Source organism: Diospyros lotus, chromosome 1, assembly GCF_014633365.1.
Source record: "Diospyros lotus cultivar Yz01 chromosome 1, ASM1463336v1, whole genome shotgun sequence".
Lineage (NCBI taxonomy): Eukaryota > Viridiplantae > Streptophyta > Magnoliopsida > Ericales > Ebenaceae > Diospyros > Diospyros lotus.
This window is the reverse complement of record NC_068338.1, coordinates 42,898,028-42,917,000: the sequence shown is the minus strand read 5'-3', so window position 1 is coordinate 42,917,000 and position 18,973 is coordinate 42,898,028. Positions and strand designations below refer to the sequence as shown.

The following is an 18,973-nucleotide window of genomic DNA, read 5'->3' as shown; positions in this document are numbered from 1 at the left end:
AGTAATAGTAAAAAATTATATAAATATTTGTTTGAAGAAAATGGTATGCATTAATTAATTGATATTTAAAATACCCATCAAAAGTGTACCATATAATTGTAAAAATATCAGTGTTCCATCAATATATAAATGTTATTCTATATAATTTCGGGCACAAGTAGTCACCACAAAAATTAGTAGTGATAATTTTAAAATATAGACTAGCTATTTCAATGGAATATTTATTAAAAATTTCACAAGTATCAAAATCCTGCTTCTTTTTGTTCGTATAGAATGACCCGTGTAATTTGGTGACATTTTCATATATAAAATATATATATATATATAGGATAATGATTGATACACATAATAGTAAGTAATGTGACTAATCAATACCCAAGTGTTAAAAGAAGGAAAATACTCATCAAAATAATTTATAATTGCGAAACTAAAAATGATACTTTTACTCAATTTTTTATAATACTGCTCTTTATATATATACATAATAATAATATTAAAGTAGCCCCTGTCAATTCTTATAATAAAACTGGAAAGTCTGACTGTACCGTACGTCGTGTTTTTATACATAAATTATATGTGCTTTCGCTGTCTTGTATGTATGTCATTCACATGGAGAGTGAATTGTTTCACTTTCTTGTATCATATGATCAGATTGACAGCCACAGGCTTATTGCTGCGAGAATCAAGATTTTGTTCCCAAACGTTTAGAGCTATAGACATCAACCCCACCTTTGGGAATAGTACAGTGAGAAGAAGGCTGCAATGAACAGAACAGCTTTCTTTAAGAGAAGAGCTCGAACCAGAACCAGAACCAGAACCAGAGCTAGATCTAGATCTCTCTCTCTCTCTTTTTCTCTACCAATGCATCTCTCATTGCTGTACATTACAAGAAGATATGAAGCAATCCTATCATGATTCCCCAGGACCAAAATAAGCCAAAAACAAAGATATCATGATTTTCTTTTCAATTTTCTGCACCCAGAATAGAAATTGATGATTTTGTACAAGAATTCAAATGAAAATATCATGCACTTGTACGGTGTTCAAGCACACATCCCAAGGCAATGTTAATTTAATTAATGGTGGGGTTTCCAGTAAAGTTTAATAAAGCATGGGACATAACATTGGTGAGGGGACAATTGATAACTATGCCTTGTTTGGAAGTTCTACCAACCAAGGCATTTACAAGACCAATTGAATTGAAGCCATATTATACGTTGAATATTTGTGATCCCCTTCTGTTTGGGAATGACATTTTTAATATTGAAACAACCAATCGAAGTTGTTTATGGAAAAACAGATACACTTGTCAATAGTTTCTTTTAGTGGGAAGTGACCAAGGTTTGAATATATTGTCGGAAGAAAGGATAATATTGACTCGTCAATGATTGTATACTAACAAAGATGTATTCGTCACATTATTTTTTGAATTTTTTTTTTTTTTACAAATGCTGAATGTTTTGCCTGTGAGTTGTTAAGCCTGGTCCTGGTTGTATATTATTTATTTTTTGATCAAGTTAGTGGATTTTTTTGTGTGGCTATATATATATGATAAGTGTGAAAGCAAGCAATTGTTCAGACTTCAGAAGGGAAACATCATTTCATCAAGGTGATGGAGAATTAGAGAAAAAGACAACAGAATTTACTTCTCACCCAAACCGGCTGAGAGTTCAGCGCATCTAAAAGATTCTAGCTTCTTCCCTTCTTTGTTATTGTCGGCACAGCGAGACAGAAGTTCAATCAAGGAAAGAGTTGATGATGAAGTACTGCAAAATCCGAAAAAAATACCCACATGGAAAATAACATATATACATATATATATTTTTTAATAATTTATGATTCTTTTTTTACCACCCCCCCCTACACACACACACACACACACACCCAAAAAAAAAAAAAAAAACACCAGAATCATGTGCCAATGACAAGTCTGTAATCATAAGTCATTATAACGAGCGTTTCATTCTCTTTTCAATATATGATTGTTGATAAGAAGCCACATCATTCTTTACTAAATCCCTCCTTCATTGTCGTGGCCAATGCGTTTACAGAGCCATGCCCGTATTGTTGTTTTAGTTTCTTGGTTTTTAATTTTTAACTAAAAAAATTCCCCAATACATGGTAATTTTCACAACATAAAATCTTGCTACATCTGCTAATCTACCTTAATAAACCTTCCTACACTGAAATTTAATGCTGAAATCAGAATAAGAACCAAAGTTGCAAGTTAATTAAGCAGCAACATTGTACTCGGCATCGTTCTCTCTCTTCCCCCCCCCAAACAGTACACAATACATGCCTTTAGAAACAGGTGTATATGTAAATTGACTAGAGCCAGGTGCTTTTTTTTCTTTTTTGTGCCAACCTAAACCATAGATAATTAGGATTTAGGACAACTCACTGTAACTGAAGGAACATAATCGAGTTAAAGAGGATGTTTCTTAGTTACATGCTTTACGCGAAGATCAATAATTAGGAATGGCAATCTAGTAAAAAGGATCAAATCTTATCAGTACCTGATATGTTCCATGGACTTCTTAATCCCATATCTATTGCGCAATTCGAGCAAAATGATATGTCTCATTTAGTATTAATTAATATATTAAACAATATATAAATCTAATATGTTATTTTGATAACATTTTTTTTTATGTAAAAAGTATAATTCTTATGGAATAAAATGAATATTTTTGGAATGTGTTCTCACATGATGTGTGGAAGAGTCCAAAGCTCTATAGGAGGCCAAAAAATGTAATGTTGAGGGACACGCAAAGCAAGCCTAGTGTTTAATATAGAAGATTCCCACCCCATATTCTCTCTTTTCCGTCTTTCCTTCTTGTTGTCTAGTGGGGGATTATGAGTTTGAATGATTCCTCTCTCTCTCTCTCTCTCTCTCTCATATTATTGAGGGATTTCTCTCTCTGGGGAAGATGATGTTTGAAAGAGAGGCCTCCAATTTAAGTAGAATTACAATTAAAGCAATTAGATAAAGGCAAGGGCTGCTTGTATCTGTAAAGAAGAAAGAAGAATATAAAGAGAGTGAGTGAGACCATATACAATATGCATCAAACAGGTTGTTATTTAATTGCTAAAGAAATTCTTTAGAGCAGAAAATGGCTTCCTTTGCTCAAACAGATAAGAAGGCAAACATGAAAATCCACCTAGTATACAATGACCTTTTTATGCTAAAAGACAGAGAACCAAATAGGTAATACCAGGAATAACAATTTAAAAAAAAAAAAAAAAAAAACAGTTTTTCAAGTTACAGCATTACACTCGGAAAATGAGTGAAGAAAATCACCAATATATAAATATATATATATGACATTCCGTTGATTATACGTGACAACATTACTACATTTTCCATTTATGTTGTATATTTAAGCTTCTGATCATACCAAATAATATATCTAAAAACTCCATAATAAAATGTCAATACAAGTAGAGGTGGCAATTTAGGTTGGCGAGTTGTAATCGTGTCGTATTGAGACACACGTATCAGGCTAACCTGAACACGACCTGTTTAATAATCGTGTCAAATTCCTTAAACCCGAACACGACACGTTTATTAAACGTGTAACATGACACGACCATTTTAACTAAACGTGTCGTGTCGTGTTATCTGTTAACCTATTTAATCCGTTTAATTTAAACGGGTCGTGCTGTGTCACCTGTTAAACGTGTTATTTCGTGTATAATCGTATTAACTTGTCAAGATCAACCCATTAACCCATTTAATTAAACGTGTCATTTCGTATATAATTGTGTTAACGTGTTCGGTTAAACCCGTTAACACGTTTAATTAAACGTGTTATTTCGTATCTAAATGGGTTAGACAGGTTGACCCGCCTAAGATACGAAAATAATCGTATCATAAACAGGTTGACCCGTTTATGACCCAATCAACCCCAACCCTAACTCGCTTAACTTTGTATCGTGTCGTGTAATCAGGTCATGTCCAAAATTGCCAATCCTAAATACAAGGTTAGGTTATGGCAATTTACAAAGAGCATTTTTCTTTTAACCACCCAAGCTGCATTGCATTTACAGACTCCTGAAATGGTATAATAAATAAGGATATGCTCTTCTGAGGCGCCATTTTGCACATGTCAAGGAGGAGTAGGGCATGTATGATGCCTAATTGTAATTATCCTACATTGCTTGTTTCAGAGTGGCATTTAAACTCTGAATTTGAGATAATCATATAAAGTAATGTTATCCTTGAAGCTAAATAATTGTCAGAAACAAAAAGCATTCAATTATTTTTTTTTTTTTTTTTGTGAATATAAAATAAGGTACACTTTTAAATCAATTCTTGCTTTCACTGCCACTAACTTAGTTTCCAACATACCTGACATGTTGTGTTTGTCCTTTTTCAGTAGTGTATACATCTTTTTTCCAAGGATTATAAACATTAGAGGTGGGAGAAGCGAATAGAGCTTACATATACCGTTGCTATGATGATAAAGGAGGAGCATAGTTCTTCTGCGATTACCTGCATGTTAAAAGATCATAATTCTAGATTAGCAAATAACAATATTATCTTACAAGACATGATTTAGTGTGAAGAATTCCAATGTAGGTTGAACAATTTCATCAGAGTAATGCTGTAAAAAAAGATGAGCAAAGAATTGAATAGAAAATTATGTGCCAGAACTTCGACATCTCATTATATTTTCATAGAAACAGAAAGCAGATTGCGCTTCATAGGGTCAAAATGTTCCAGTAAGTTGCCACTAAAACAATGCATCAAATAGCAAGGGATTTGTATTCAGAAAGGAAATAAGGAACCCAAACATAAAGTATGTAAGAGAAGGGGACGCCTTGGAAGCAAGCTTGATTACAGAACTTACAATTTTGCACAAATTAAGGTTGGGAAACACTGAATTTTACTTTAAAGATTGCAAGATTGCAGAAAAAGAAGATACTAGGGGAAAAGGCAGTTTTTCATGGAAATTGTTAAAAGAAGTGACAGTGTAACCATGAAGCATCTCTCTATTCCTTGGAAAGAGCATAAGAATCACTGAATAAAATTAAGTTATTCTTAATGCTCATATAGGTAAGGCAGCCATTATGAACAAAGGACACTGAGAAAAGACATGGATGAATGAAGGCTAGGTATGATTGTCCAAATCTATGAACAGCGCCCATTAATCAATGCTGGTCTAGGCAGAGCAAATCCGGGTATGCTCCAATGAGAACAAGTCTCCATCTAACATAATACCGTCAAGGGACAAAAAAGAATTGATATATCCCCTAATCAGGGGTAGGAGAATATCAGAAATGCACATTCAAAGTTCAAAAGAGAAAACTGTATGCAGGGCTCTCCAACCACGCTTCACCACCACAAATAGCAACAGTGAATGCATTTGTTCCTTCACAACAGACGAATTCTCAGATGTCTTTGTTCTCCATTTACTCATACAAAACTTCTCTAGTAAAAGGGAAAAAAATCAAAACAAAATAATAAAGAAATGAAAACTAATGGTTGACTGCTATGGAATACAATGCAGATGCCATATGGAGACCAAAACCAAAAGCTTATGAGTTGCCCTGGAAAGGCTAATCATTCAGCAAAGAAAATACAATGTTCCTAAACCAAGTGAGACACACAAATGGGTCAATCAAAAGATCGTCTCAGCTCATTAGTCTCTTCCAGAGTAACAGGTTGAAGTCAATCCATAGTCAAGAACTTGCCAAAAACTGCCAACACTCAGAACAAAAATGCATTTCCGAAGAGAAAACTAAGACTTCAGTATTAAATACAGATCCGCTCAAGTCAGGGTAAAGTTCTTCAAATAATGTCCACCAAGTGAAGGAAAATGAAAGAGCAAAGAAAGACCTGCATGGTTAACAATCAATATCCACAGTCAACTTGATCGGCTCCATGAAAGCTAATCTTGGTACAAACTTGGGAAATCTTCAGGATGCATTTACAAGCTTTGTTCGCTGAGTTTTTGGATCCACTTCTACCCTGAGTCCAAGTCCAGCAATTTCAGGAACATCAACAGACCCCTGAAGCTCCAATTCTGCTACCACCCGCTGGTTTTCAGCATTTCCTTCCAATAGATTTCTCATAGACCAGATGGCCCACTCTCTTAAGAATGGATTATCTTCATCGGTAACACATTGTTGTAATAACAAAAATATCCCATTTCTCTGTCTAATCTCATCCTGCACATGCTTCCTCTGATATGCACAATTACCAATGACTGCAACCATATCTCTCCGAAATCCTTTGTAAGGACAGGGTTTTGAGGAACTAGAAGCAGTTCCTTCTTTGTCCACACTTTTTTTCATTGCTTTCCGAATTATTGTTGGAGGCTCAAGCTCATAAAGCAAACGTAAAAGCAACTCCACAAGTCCTGAGGACAATAATGAGTTGACAACATGTCCATACCCATCGTGTGCACAAGTATCTCTCAAAATGGTGAGAGAATATCCAATAACATCTATGACAGCAGATCCTGTTGGTAGACCAGAATTCCCCCTTAACATCCAATCAAAATTCCCAACTGCTTGTTTCAATATTCCAAGAACATACAAAGCAAAATCATTGGAAATTGATACCTCACCAATATGCTCATTTAAAGTTTCTGATAGGATAGCCAACAGAAATGCTTGTTCTGACACAAAAAGATCATCTCTTAAGTTGATATCTTGACCATTTTCAAAATTTCCAACTGGATGTAATCTATAGAACAGTCGAAGAAACTGATTTTCACCTAAGCAAATTCTAGACAAAAGCAATTTTATCCAATCTTCTCCAAAGCCAACTAGCAAGAGCACAAAAATAACACAGAAATTAGTCTGAATTTGGCCAACTAGAAACATGAAATTGGACTAGAAAGGACAAGGCAGAGAGACTTTGAGGTAGTACAAACAAACTCAAAATTTACCTGCTGAAGCTGTCCTTACAAGTTCTTCCAGGATAGGCAAGCCTTTCTCCACACAAAGCTCATCAATTAGCGCACCGCTCCCATTGCTACATGTATAGATAACCATGCATAAAGGATCGCAAGTCTCCCTTCTCCGCAAGCTGGCAATCTCAATAAATTTAAGTGGAAAAAACTGATACCAAATAGCAAGCTGATGGCTTTCCCCAGCCAATGAAACATTTGCCAAAACTTGCAACCCCATTCGAATGATCCCATAATCTAAATTGGAAGTGCTCACAGAATTCAATATACTCCAGACAATCCCCACTCCATTATGTTCAACAAACAAGTTCTGGTTGGTCAACTCTCCCGCACATAAGTTTCTCAAGAGTTTCAGTGACATTGCAAGAAGACGACTAGAAGAAGAATTCAATTGATCTTGACAGAGCTCCAGGACTGTGCAGAGAGTATTTCGGGAAGCAAGGTTCGAGCGACCATCCGAAGTTCTGGAAACTTCTACTAAAACTTCTAAAGCCTTCTCCAGATTAGATGAGTTCGAAGCAATCAACAATGGCTGAAACATATCTTCTTGCAGAAAGCCTGCTGATGGTGTGTCATCATCCATTGCTGAAATAGGAAAAGGGAGACCAACTTAACAAACAGAAAGCAGAAATTGTCAAACAAAAAGATACTAAATCTTAATGCAACATATGGACATCACCAGCCATAAGCAAAACAATTGAACAAGGAAAAAGAAAATGGCAGTACATTTTTAAAAAATCAAAAGAACATTTTTCTAGACATTACTAGGAACCAACTTGTCACAACCAAGAAAAGGGGATCCATGACCCGCGTTGACCCCAATGCTAGGGTGATCCTACCCTTGAGACCAACAAATCACTTGTACAAAAGTTACTCATCACATTACCAAATACAATTGGTCCCGTTTATAACCAATACCCAAAAACACAATTACAATTAAATCCAATCCTTCTAATTTGAACAAAAATTCAAATAACAATAAGAAAAGAGAAATATAAAACTCGAGATTGGACTCTAAGTGTCAATGTATCCACATGGAGCGTGTCTAAGAATAGTATATACCGAAAACTAATTGTGTTGGATGACTTAACCAGATACATGCCTTCCACCGAGCCAAAACCTAAAAAATGTTAATATCAATGATGTGAGTCCACAATAGACCCACAAATAACAAAATGTAAGAAATTAGGAGCACAATAAGATCATTCTTGCCAATTCTCACACCCGAAATCAACCCAGAACAACAGAAAATTAAATGCAATCAAATCAGAACAGAAATAAGAAACAAGAAAGAGAAAAACAAACCACATAAGCCAATTTTATCCTGGTTCAAACTGGTATACACCAGTTCTACATCCAACAGTCAAACACCCCCTCGAGCAGCCTTCTTTATTCAGAGAATGATCAGAATACAACAGAGATCCCTTCTTTCTATTCCCGAGTACAAGAAGACATCCCCTCCCAAGATTACAAAACTATCTCTCTAGCCTTTCTCTCTAGCGAATAGTACTCGTTACAAATAGAAACTGAGAACTCTGTAACTCTCTACTACCCCTTGAACTATATTTATAACAGTGGGTGGATATCCCAATGAAGAATATTAAATATTTACAGTTTAACCCCCCAACTATCACTAATTACAACATGGGATATAAACTTCTATTTAAAGCTTCATTTGCCCTAAAAATATACTACTTTCACTTATCTTTTCTATACTCTAGACAACTTTTAACACAAAAGCATGCCATGACCATTTGGAGGAGGACAAAAAATCTCATGTCACATGCAACATGTAAAAGATAATAACAATTTATATATCAGTTAATGCAAATTTCGAAAATCATATTTTCATGTAAACGATCACATATCTATATGAACATAGAAATTGATTTTTCATATAACAAATGAACAAGCAAGTTGATAGTTCATAAAACAGATAACACGCACTTGCAACAAATCAAGTCCTAATTAGGAGAAGTGGAGAACATGTTACACAAATATACTGGGGGTTGAGACAACATTGCAACCTCTCACAAATAATGCATACATAATGCCATTACCCATAGATCCCTGTTGTAAGCATCTAGAGTTCTCACTAACTAGTTTCACATGCAAGCAGAAAACATGAAACCTTTTACACTTAAGTTTTTTTCCAAATAGCAAATAACACATATTGGACATCATGCATGAGTATTAGACTTTTTCTCATTGTCAAACTTTTCCCCTTTTTTTCCCAATGGATTTAAAACAATTTATGAATGAAATCATTGGTTTTGTTGTCGGAGAACATTTATGAAATTAATCTATCATATATAATATACTTTTCATATATGATAGAAACATAATTTTTCATTACATGACAAAAGTATTTTTCTAAGAAGTGGAACAATCTGTCTAATTAAGCCCTTCCTAGGCTAACTCCTTGAAACCTTGTTCAAATCATTTGGGATAATCAAAACAACACTGTGCTGTAATCAAAGCAATTAACAGTCTATCCTCTATCACGACCCTGGGTTATGAGATGGGTAATTGTGTAAATCCCGGGGGGGGGGGGGGGGGGGGGGGGTGTTGTGGTGTAGATTGGTTAGAAACAGTTAGTGGTCAGTTAGGGTTGCCTGGTGTTGTAAAACAGTTAGAAGCTATGGCTGTTAGCAGGCTGTTGGGGCTTTCACTTACTGCAACTGAAGGGTAATTGATGAACCCTATAAGAGGGTGGTTGTACAAGAAATAAGGCATGCAATTGAAGACTAAATTCCCTCCTTTCTGAATTCTCTCATTTCTCTCTCAATCTCTCCCTCAATTCTCTCTACTTCTAGATTCACTAAATTAACCCTTGTCAAATCCAAGGATCTAACAAAGTGGTATCAGAGATGGCGATCTTGGCAGCTGGCAAAGCAAGTCCGTTACATGAGTCAACGGAATAGGCACGATCAGACTAGAGGGGCATGACCGGAGCGGGAACCGACAACGAAGGGATAGGCAGTGGCTGGTGGGTTCATCGGTTCTATATTTGGAAGCATACTAGACCAATGCTTTGATGACATGGAACATCAACGATTGCAATTTGAGGTCGGTGATTGGGTAAGAAGGTGCCACTTGGGCGATCATTGAATCCCAACGATCACAACTTTGAAGGCAAGCACGACAGAAGCAGACCAAGTAAATTCCGACTAGTTTGGGTCGAAATTAAAGGCGAAGCGGTGCGACAGACCCGAGCGATCACAATTGGGATGAAATTTCTGACAATGATCACTGGACTCACAGCTGAGGTGGCGTGGGCAGACCAGGGTGATCATAATTGGGGCAGGGGTCCTAAGCTGGAATTGGGGTCTGTCAAGAAAGGAGACTAGGCCGAACAAGGGGGTTAATTCCAATTTCGTGTTAACTAGAGGTAGTGATCAGGGACAATAGTCATTCCAATTCCTTTGTCGACTGGAGGTAGTGATCAATGATCGGGGAGTGCTGATATTAGGACTCTCAAACAGGACCAACCAAAAGAGAATTCCCACTCGAATTCTTTTACACACTCACAGAATTAGAAACAATTAAGCAATCAGAACAAAAACAGAATGAAATATGACATAACAGAAAGATAAATCAAACCAGCAAAGAGACGAGATTTATCCTAGTTCGGAATGCCTTTGGCAAACCTACATCCAGCAGTCAACACCCCATAGAGCAGTCTTTATTCAGATAAATCGATCAGTACATCAAGCTTCTAACCCTCATCTATATCCCCGAGTACATACCACTCATTCTCTCAAGAATACACAAGACTAAACATTTAGCCTTTCTTTTTCAATAATGAAATCATTACTCGATCACAGATGAAATAGAAACACTCCTTGGATTGCCTCTCAAGTGCCTCACATGCCCTCTTATTTATAGAAAGGGCAGACATCCCAATATAACTAACTATTATTGGGATATTACAATTAGGCCCCCCAAAATACTAAGTAATTACACTTGGCATTTTAAACCTAATTGATCTAATCTTCCAGCTGATGCAACTCCAATATATTACCAATCTTCTATCGCATAAACTCTAAGAAAACACAACAGGGGGGGCATGGCAAAAGGAACAAGAATGAAGCAATTGGAAGCCCCCATAGGGAGACAGGCCTTTGCCACACTCAAGAACAATTGGAGGGGCGGTTTGAGTGGGTGGAGCTCGGCCTTTGCCAAATGCAAGAGGAGGTGAGTAAGGGCAGAGTCAAGAATGCGGCAACGAAGGATATGACGATGTCGTTGGAGAGGAGCGTGAAGGCTGAGATCATCGACATCCGAGGGGACATTTCCAATCTTAAGGAGGAGTTTGCAGGATTCAGGAAACAATTGAGTATTGTCCTACATTTGTTTTTGAGGCTTCCGAATGCAAGTTTGCCAGCTGATTTCCCTCCAAGAACAACCCCTGATCCGATCTCAGCCCCTGACAAGAGTAGGAAATCGCGACCATAATTTCGAACTTGTGGAGGTAGAGGATCGACTCAAATTCATGGCAAAAGCCTCCAACTGAGGGGGATTAACGAGCTAGGCTAATGTACCAATGCCGAGGCTAGAAATACCGGCATTTGATGGGACCAAGACATGTTGGTGGATTCAGCAATGTGAAAGGCTCTTTCACTCTTTTCATGTGGTCAAGAGTCAAAAGGTAAATCTGGTTGTGACATATCTTAATGACGTTGTAGATGCATGGTTTCAAGGGTGGAGCGACGAAAGATTTGAATTGAGTTGTCATTGTTCTTTCACCGAAGTGAGCACAAAGTTTAACAATGAGAAAAAGTATAACATAGTTGTTAAAGGCGCGCCTAGGTGCAAGGCGCCAGTTCGGTGCCTCGCCTAGGCCAAGGCGAGGCGAGGCCCTCGCCTTGCACGGTGAGGCGCCGAGGCAAGAGGCGCGCCTCATGAAACTTAGAAGTCTAATACTTTGCATGATGTCCAATATGTGTTATTTGCTATTTGGAAAAAACTTAAGTCTGAAAGGTATCATGTTTTCTGCTTGCAAGTGAAACTAGTTAATGAGAACTCTAGATGCTTACAACAGGGATCTATGGGTAATGGCATCATGTATGTGTTATTTGTGAGAGGTTGCAATGTCGTCTTAACCCCCAGTATATTTGTGTAACATGTTCTCCACTTCTCCTAATTAGGACTTGATTTGTTGCAAATGCGTGTTACTGTTTTAAGAACTATCAATTTCCTTGTTCATTTGTTATATGAAAAATCAATTTCTATGTTCATATGGATATGTGAGCATTTACATGAAAATATGATTCTTTTGCAGTAATTGATATATGAATTACGTATAAATTGTTATTATCTTTTACATGTTGAATGTGACATGAGATTTTATATTCTCCTCCAAATGGTCATGGCATGCTTTTGTTATTTGTGAGTCCATTGTGGACTCATCGTTGATATTAACATTTTTTAGGTTTTGGCTCGATGAGGCCGTGTATCTAGTTAAGTCATCCAACACAATCAGTTTTTGGTATATACTATTCTTAGACACGCTCCATGTGGATACATTGACACTTAGAGTCCAATCTCGAGTTTTATATTTCTCTTTCTTATTGTTATTTGAATTTTTGTTCAAATTAGAAGGATTGGATTTAATTGTAATTGTGTTTTTAGATATTGATTATAAATGGGACCAATTCTATTTGGTAATGTAATGAGTAACTTTGTACAAGTGATTTGTTGGTCTCAAGAGTAGGGTCACCCTAGCATTTGGATCAACACCGGTCATGGATCCCCTTTTCTTGGTCGTGACAAATTGGTTCCTAGTAATGTCTAGAACAATGTTCTTTTGATTTTTTAAAAATGTACTGCCATTTTCTTTTTCCTTGATCAATTGTTCTACTTATGGCTGGTGATGTCTCTATCTTTTTTTTTTTTTGACAATTTCTGCTTTCTGTTTGTTAAGTTGGTCTCCCTTTTCCTGTTTCAGCAATGGATGATGACACGCCATCTGCAGGCTTTCTGTGAGAAGATATTTTTCATCCATTGTTGATTGCTTCGAACTCATCTAATCTGGAGAAGGCTTTAGAAGTTTTAGTAGAAGTTTCCAAAACTTTGGATGGTTGCTCGAACCTTGCTTCCCGAAATACTCTCTGCACAGTCCTGGAGCTCTGTCAAGATCAATTGAATTCTTCTTCTAGTCATCTTCTTGCAATGTCACTGAAACTCTTGAGAAACTTATGTGCGGGAGACTTGACCAACCAGAACTTGTTTGTTGAACATAATGGAGTGGGGATTGTCTGGAGTATATTGAATTCTATGAGCACTTCCAATTCAGATTACGGGATCATTCGAATGGGGTTGCAAGTTTTGGCAAATGTTTCATTGGCTGGGGAAAGCCATCAGCTTGCTATTTGGTATCAGTTTTTTCCACTTAAATTTATTGAGATTGCCAGCTTGCGGAGAAGGGAGACTTGCGATCCTTTATGCATGGTTATCTATACATGTAGCAATGGAAGCAGTGCGCTAATTGATGAGCTTTGTGCTGAGAAAGACTTGCCTATCCTGGAAGAACTTGTGGACAGCTTCAGCAGGTAAATTTTGAGTTTGTTTGTACTACCTCAAAGTCTTTCTACCCTGTCCTTTCTAGTTCAATTTCATGTTTCTAGTTGGCCAAATTCAGACTAATTTCTGTGTTATTTTTGTGCTCTTGCTAGTTGGCTTTGGAGAAGATTGGATAAAATTGCTTTTGTCTAGAATTTGCTTAGGTGAAAATCAGTTTCTTCGACTGTTCTATAGATTACATCCAGTTGGAAATTTTGAAAATGGTCAAGATATCAACTTAAGAGATGATCTTTTTGTGTCAGAACAAGCATTTCTGTTGGCTATCCTATCAGAAACTTTAAATGAGCATATTGGTGAGGTATCAATTTCCAATGATTTTGCTTTGTATGTTCTTGGAATATTGAAACAAGCAGTTGGGAATTTTGATTGGATGTTAAGGGTTACAAATGAGCCGAGCCTCAGGTCGGCATTCGGCTCGAAAAAAACTCGTTCAAATTTATTCATTTCGAGCAGAGCTTGAAACTTTGAAACTCGATTTGTAAACGACTCAACCTTGAGTTAGTAAAACTCGACTTGTTAACTCGCAAGCTAACTATATTAGAGACTCCTAAGTAGACTTGATTAGAAATTCACGATTAAATATAATAATATATGTATATATAATATATATATTATTATTATTATATCATTTATTAAATTATATATTAGACATATATTTTATAAATATATTATTTAACATACATACATATCATCATCATCATCACTTTTCCTCTCTCTCCCCACCCAAGAAACCCATTTTCTCTGCTCTATCTCTCTCACCAAGAAACCCTTTTCCTCTTCCTCTCTCCTCTCTTTTTCCCTTCCCTAGGGTTGCAATCGAGCTCGGCTCGGCAAATATGAGCTCGAGTCGAGCCTGGAAGTTCGGCTCGAGCTCAGTTAACATAGTCCAAGCACGGGCTCGGCTCGTCAATTCGGTTGACAAGCCGAGCTCGGGCTCGAGTTCCCAAATAGAAGATACCACGGATAAGCAAAAAATCCCAAAATAGCACAATCATACCTTGACGAGAGCGGAGGATGCAGCGGCGGTCGGCGGCGAGAGGCGGCCAGAGCTGAGGATGCAGCGGCGAGAGGCTAGACGGGTCGGCGGCCAGAGCTGCGAGAGAGGCGACGGCGGCGGCAGAGATGGAGGATGCAGCGGCGGGCGGCGAGGCGGCGATGGGTCTCTCTCTAGCTGCTCCAAACCTTCACTAAAATTGCTTTGTAAATTTGCAATTCAAATTGAAAGGGCTAAATTAGGTTTACAACTTACAATACCATTAATATCATATAAATTATAAATTAATATTACATACTCCCTTATTTATTTTATTTTTTAATTATTTTTTATATATATCTTATCTATATTATTTTTTAAGTGTTTTATATTTTATATTTTTTCAAAAAATAACAATAATTAAAAACATAATATTAAGGTGGTTAAAAAAAATTAGTTAAATGAAAAACATGCAAATGGTGAATTATAATATATAATTTGATTGATTTAATTTTTTAATTAATTAATTAATTTTTGTGATTTTTATATATATGATTGATAAGTAAGAGTGTGCGATGGTTTGGTTAAACTGAACTAACCGAATTGAATTGACCTAACCGATCGATTTGATTTAATTAATTGTATAGGAGCAGTCAATTAGGTTAGCATGTGAGAGGGATTTGATTATCGATTTTTTGAGTTAGAATAACCGACTAAATCGAATCGACTGACATTTAAAACGACGTCTTTTAGTTCTTCATAAAATGATGTCGTTTCATGAATACCCACATGTGTATTTTCGTTGTTGGCGATTAGTTCGGTTCGGTTAGTGTTTTCGATTCGGTTATTGATTTTCGGACGGTTCGGTTTGATTATAACCGAATGCACACCCTTAAATTGATAAGTATTAAATATATTTTTTTGATAATATATTTATTATAATAAACTAATGAATAATAAATAATTAGACTTCAAAAATAAGATATAAGATATAATAAATATATATTGTTTAAAAATTAATGTATGATGTTAGCATGTTTTGTAACATATAATATATAAAATAAAATTTATTTTACATATTATTCAAAATATGTACAAATTTTCATATCTTTTAAATAATTATTATATTTTCATGACAATCTTATTTATATATATTGATGTAATATTATGTAATTCATAATAATTTTATTTAAAATTAATAATAATTATAATCACCATTATAAATTATTATTTATTTTTGATAGAACTATTATGAACTATTATTGATTTTAGATAAAATTATTATAAATTTTACAATATCATGCCAATTTATAAATTTTATTTGTAAATAAAATACTTAAAATGTATATTTAATAATGTCTGTAAATATTAATTTTTTAAAATTTAATGTAACATTGGTCGAGTAAACTATATATCACTCGAGTGAGATATGCAGTTATTAGAGTAACTATTTTTAATATTTAAGTAAAATATATTTTTATTCGATTAATAGTTATTTTGAATCAATTAATAATACAAATGCATAGACTTATCATTTTAATCAAAATTTATTACTCGATTAAATATTATAGTTATAAACTAATATACCATTTAGTCGATTAATTATTTGATTATTCAATTAATGTTATTCTATTATATATTCAAGTAAAACAAGTATATAATCAATTAATCTCTTAAATATTTAGATCTTACTTGATTAAAAAAAATTAATCGAGCACAATACTTGTTTGTTGTTATTTAACTAAATATTTTTTTACTCGATTAAAACGATAATTATTCTATTAAACTTATATATTAGTTTATTAATTTTCAAGTCACAACATATTTTATTATCAATATATTCTATTAATGATATTATTATAATAATATAAAGTTTAATAATTTTATGTTAAATAATATTTTTATAAAATTATCAATAAATATATTAATGTATTTATAAACAAACATATTCACAAGTTAATAATCGAGCTTACTCGCAAGCATCTAATAGAGTCAGTTTGCAAGCCTATAATCAAGCTAACTCGTGAGTCTTTATTTGAGCCACCTTGGGAGTTATCGAGCTGAACTTTATTTAATTTAAGCTCGACTCGTTTATAAATTGAGCTTTAAAATTAAACTCAAATTTAGCTTGCTTAACTTAACGAATTCGAATGAGATTTTAACAAGTCAAGCACCGACCTGCTCGAACTAAAGAAAAATCAAGCAAAAAAATAACTTTTAATTTACTCAAACTAAGGAAAATGTTGAAACTCACATGTTAACGTTAATTACTCAAAACTCCCAAATAAATTATTCAAAAATATCAAAGAGATGGTATGAAAAGTTCTAAAGTGAAGGAAACGAATAATTTAGCTGGTAAGCATTAATTAACGGTTATTTATTATCTCTTTTTGAAGTGAATCAATTTTTACATTTTAAATGATTCATTATTTACTTATACTATGATTTATATATTTAAAAATAGAGTTATGTTATTTGTATTGAAAGAGTTTCATAGATTGATTTACAAGTGTGATATATGGCGAGAAATTAACAATATTTAAAATATAAATTGAAGCAATTTATTGTAATAAATTGTTGATAAATTAGATCTAAATAAAAAGAGGGAGAAAGAAGGCGGGACAAGAGAAAATTGGCCAAACCCCTCTTTCTCAATTGGCAAAGACACAGCGACAATAGATATTAATGGTCTTTTCTCTGTCCTCATTCTTTTTTTTCTCAGCCTTCGTGTTTGTTTCTATTCGTCTTTGTAAATGCCATTGCTACAACAATCTCTGTAATTTGCTTCAAAGAATCCAAACCTAGTGCATTGCAAACAATATCGTCATCGTTCTCTTTTCTCTATCTCGCCAAACAGTTGATCCCCGTGGAAATTTCATTACATATCTTAACCCAACACCAAGCACTGAGGCGGCCTCTAAGAAAGGCTTCATCACCGTTCTAATGGAGGTGCCCAACACTCTTTGGACCCCAATGGTCGTGAGAGGGGTGACCAATAGCTAGGACGACGATCTTCAGAGAGGGAAAGTCAAGTGGGGCCAACGGTGTCCAACAATTGGGGCGTCGGTGTTCGGAGAGACGAGTGGGGCCAATGATGTCCTGAAAGGAGATGACGGGTGAGGGCGATAGTGTCTGTGAGAGAGAGAGTCGGTCATGTATGAGAGAGAGAGAGAGAGAGAGAGAGAGAGAGAGAAATGGTTTTGGATCATTTGAATCATTTATCACAGGGGTGAAATGGTCATTCAATTACTCTTGTAAACCAATATGTGAAACTTTTTGAAAAATTCTATTCGCAGCCACGATTTTACTCTCAGCAGCCACTTTTCAATATACTTAAAATAGCCTCAAGTAAAAATTCAGTTTTACCTTTCATTTACAATGCTCAACCACCCCCATTACACAATTACCTGACATCGCACTTTCTTCAATCGACTAAATTTTGTAATTTCTTCTTATCGATCGTTGTAATTACTTATGCCAAATTATGTAATTTTTTCTCGTTGACCGTCGCAATTACTTATTATTTCACACTCGTCATCGAAAACCTATTTTTTCCTCAAGGTCACTCATTTCTCTTATTTCACCTCCACACCCAGTCATTTTCTCTTAGAATATCAATGGAGAAAAACGTCGGATACAATGTGAAAACAAAAAACAAATGAAAATATAGGAATAGAAGAACGCATACACACACATATACATATATGTACATTTACACACATCTCTGCATACACAGACATATATATACATAAATATATATATATACACACACGCAATACCTACATACATAGACAAATCTATTCATATATATACACATATATATACATGCGCGTGTAGACACACATATATATATATACGCACACATACATATATATATATATATAAATAAACACAGTGGTCATGGGTATGGTGGCCATAACCGCCCCATTCATGGCCCGCCATGCCCACTTTGTGTATTTATATATATATATATATTTGTGTGTGTTACGATCATAAGATTGTTACTTTTTCATGTCATTTTTTATTTTATTTCCTTATTATTTGAGAGACTTTGGTAGTGAAAATATGTTGCAATTTTTTTTCTTATTTTTTAGTTTAGTAGTTCTTATTTTTCTTCGAAGATTTGTTGTGTTTAAACTATGAAAGTCATTGAATAAACGGGGAGGAAAAATTTCATCTTGCTCAACTTGAGTTTGGGAGGAATGTTGGTCCCTCATTTCTGTAGAATTTTTATGCTAATTACAATATATATGTAACATCCCGTTCGAGCGATAGGAAGGACCGGAACAACTTACCCTGATGGGCCTACACGAACTTCCCAGGGGGTCACCCTTCATTGGATTGCCCCAGGTTAAGCACGCTTAACTTGGGAGTTCTTTGTCAACATTCAGCCCAAAAGGTATCCAGCTGGTATTGTTTCCTTTCTTACACTATCCTCGATATATTCTAACTTCTCTAGGCTCTCGGGGTATTACATTCTTCCCCCCTTAAGCAC

The 18,973-nt window shown here is 35.2% G+C and overlaps 1 protein-coding gene across 5 annotated transcripts in view; it reads right to left on the bottom strand.

Moving 5' to 3' along the window:
- Nucleotides 1-3,284: 3,284 nt before the first annotated feature.
- LOC127804186 (uncharacterized) overlaps nucleotides 3,285-18,973 on the bottom strand; it is a 42,421-nt gene continuing 26,732 nt past the window's right edge. The window contains exons 1-5 of one of the 5 annotated variants that reach the window (XM_052341009.1): nucleotides 14,503-14,741; nucleotides 7,983-8,040; nucleotides 6,900-7,505; nucleotides 5,843-6,776; nucleotides 3,285-4,495 (exon numbers count right to left, since the gene is read on the bottom strand). In XM_052341009.1, the coding sequence (XP_052196969.1) occupies nucleotides 5,923-6,776; nucleotides 6,900-7,503 (1,458 nt within the window). In that variant the 5' untranslated portion in view covers nucleotides 7,504-7,505; nucleotides 7,983-8,040; nucleotides 14,503-14,741 and the 3' untranslated portion in view covers nucleotides 3,285-4,495; nucleotides 5,843-5,922. Of the gene's footprint in view, nucleotides 4,496-5,307; nucleotides 6,777-6,899; nucleotides 7,506-7,982; nucleotides 8,041-14,502; nucleotides 14,742-18,973 lie in introns of those variants that run through there. The other 4 variants (XM_052341018.1, XM_052340986.1, XM_052340993.1 and 1 more) reach the window with 4 other exon arrangements.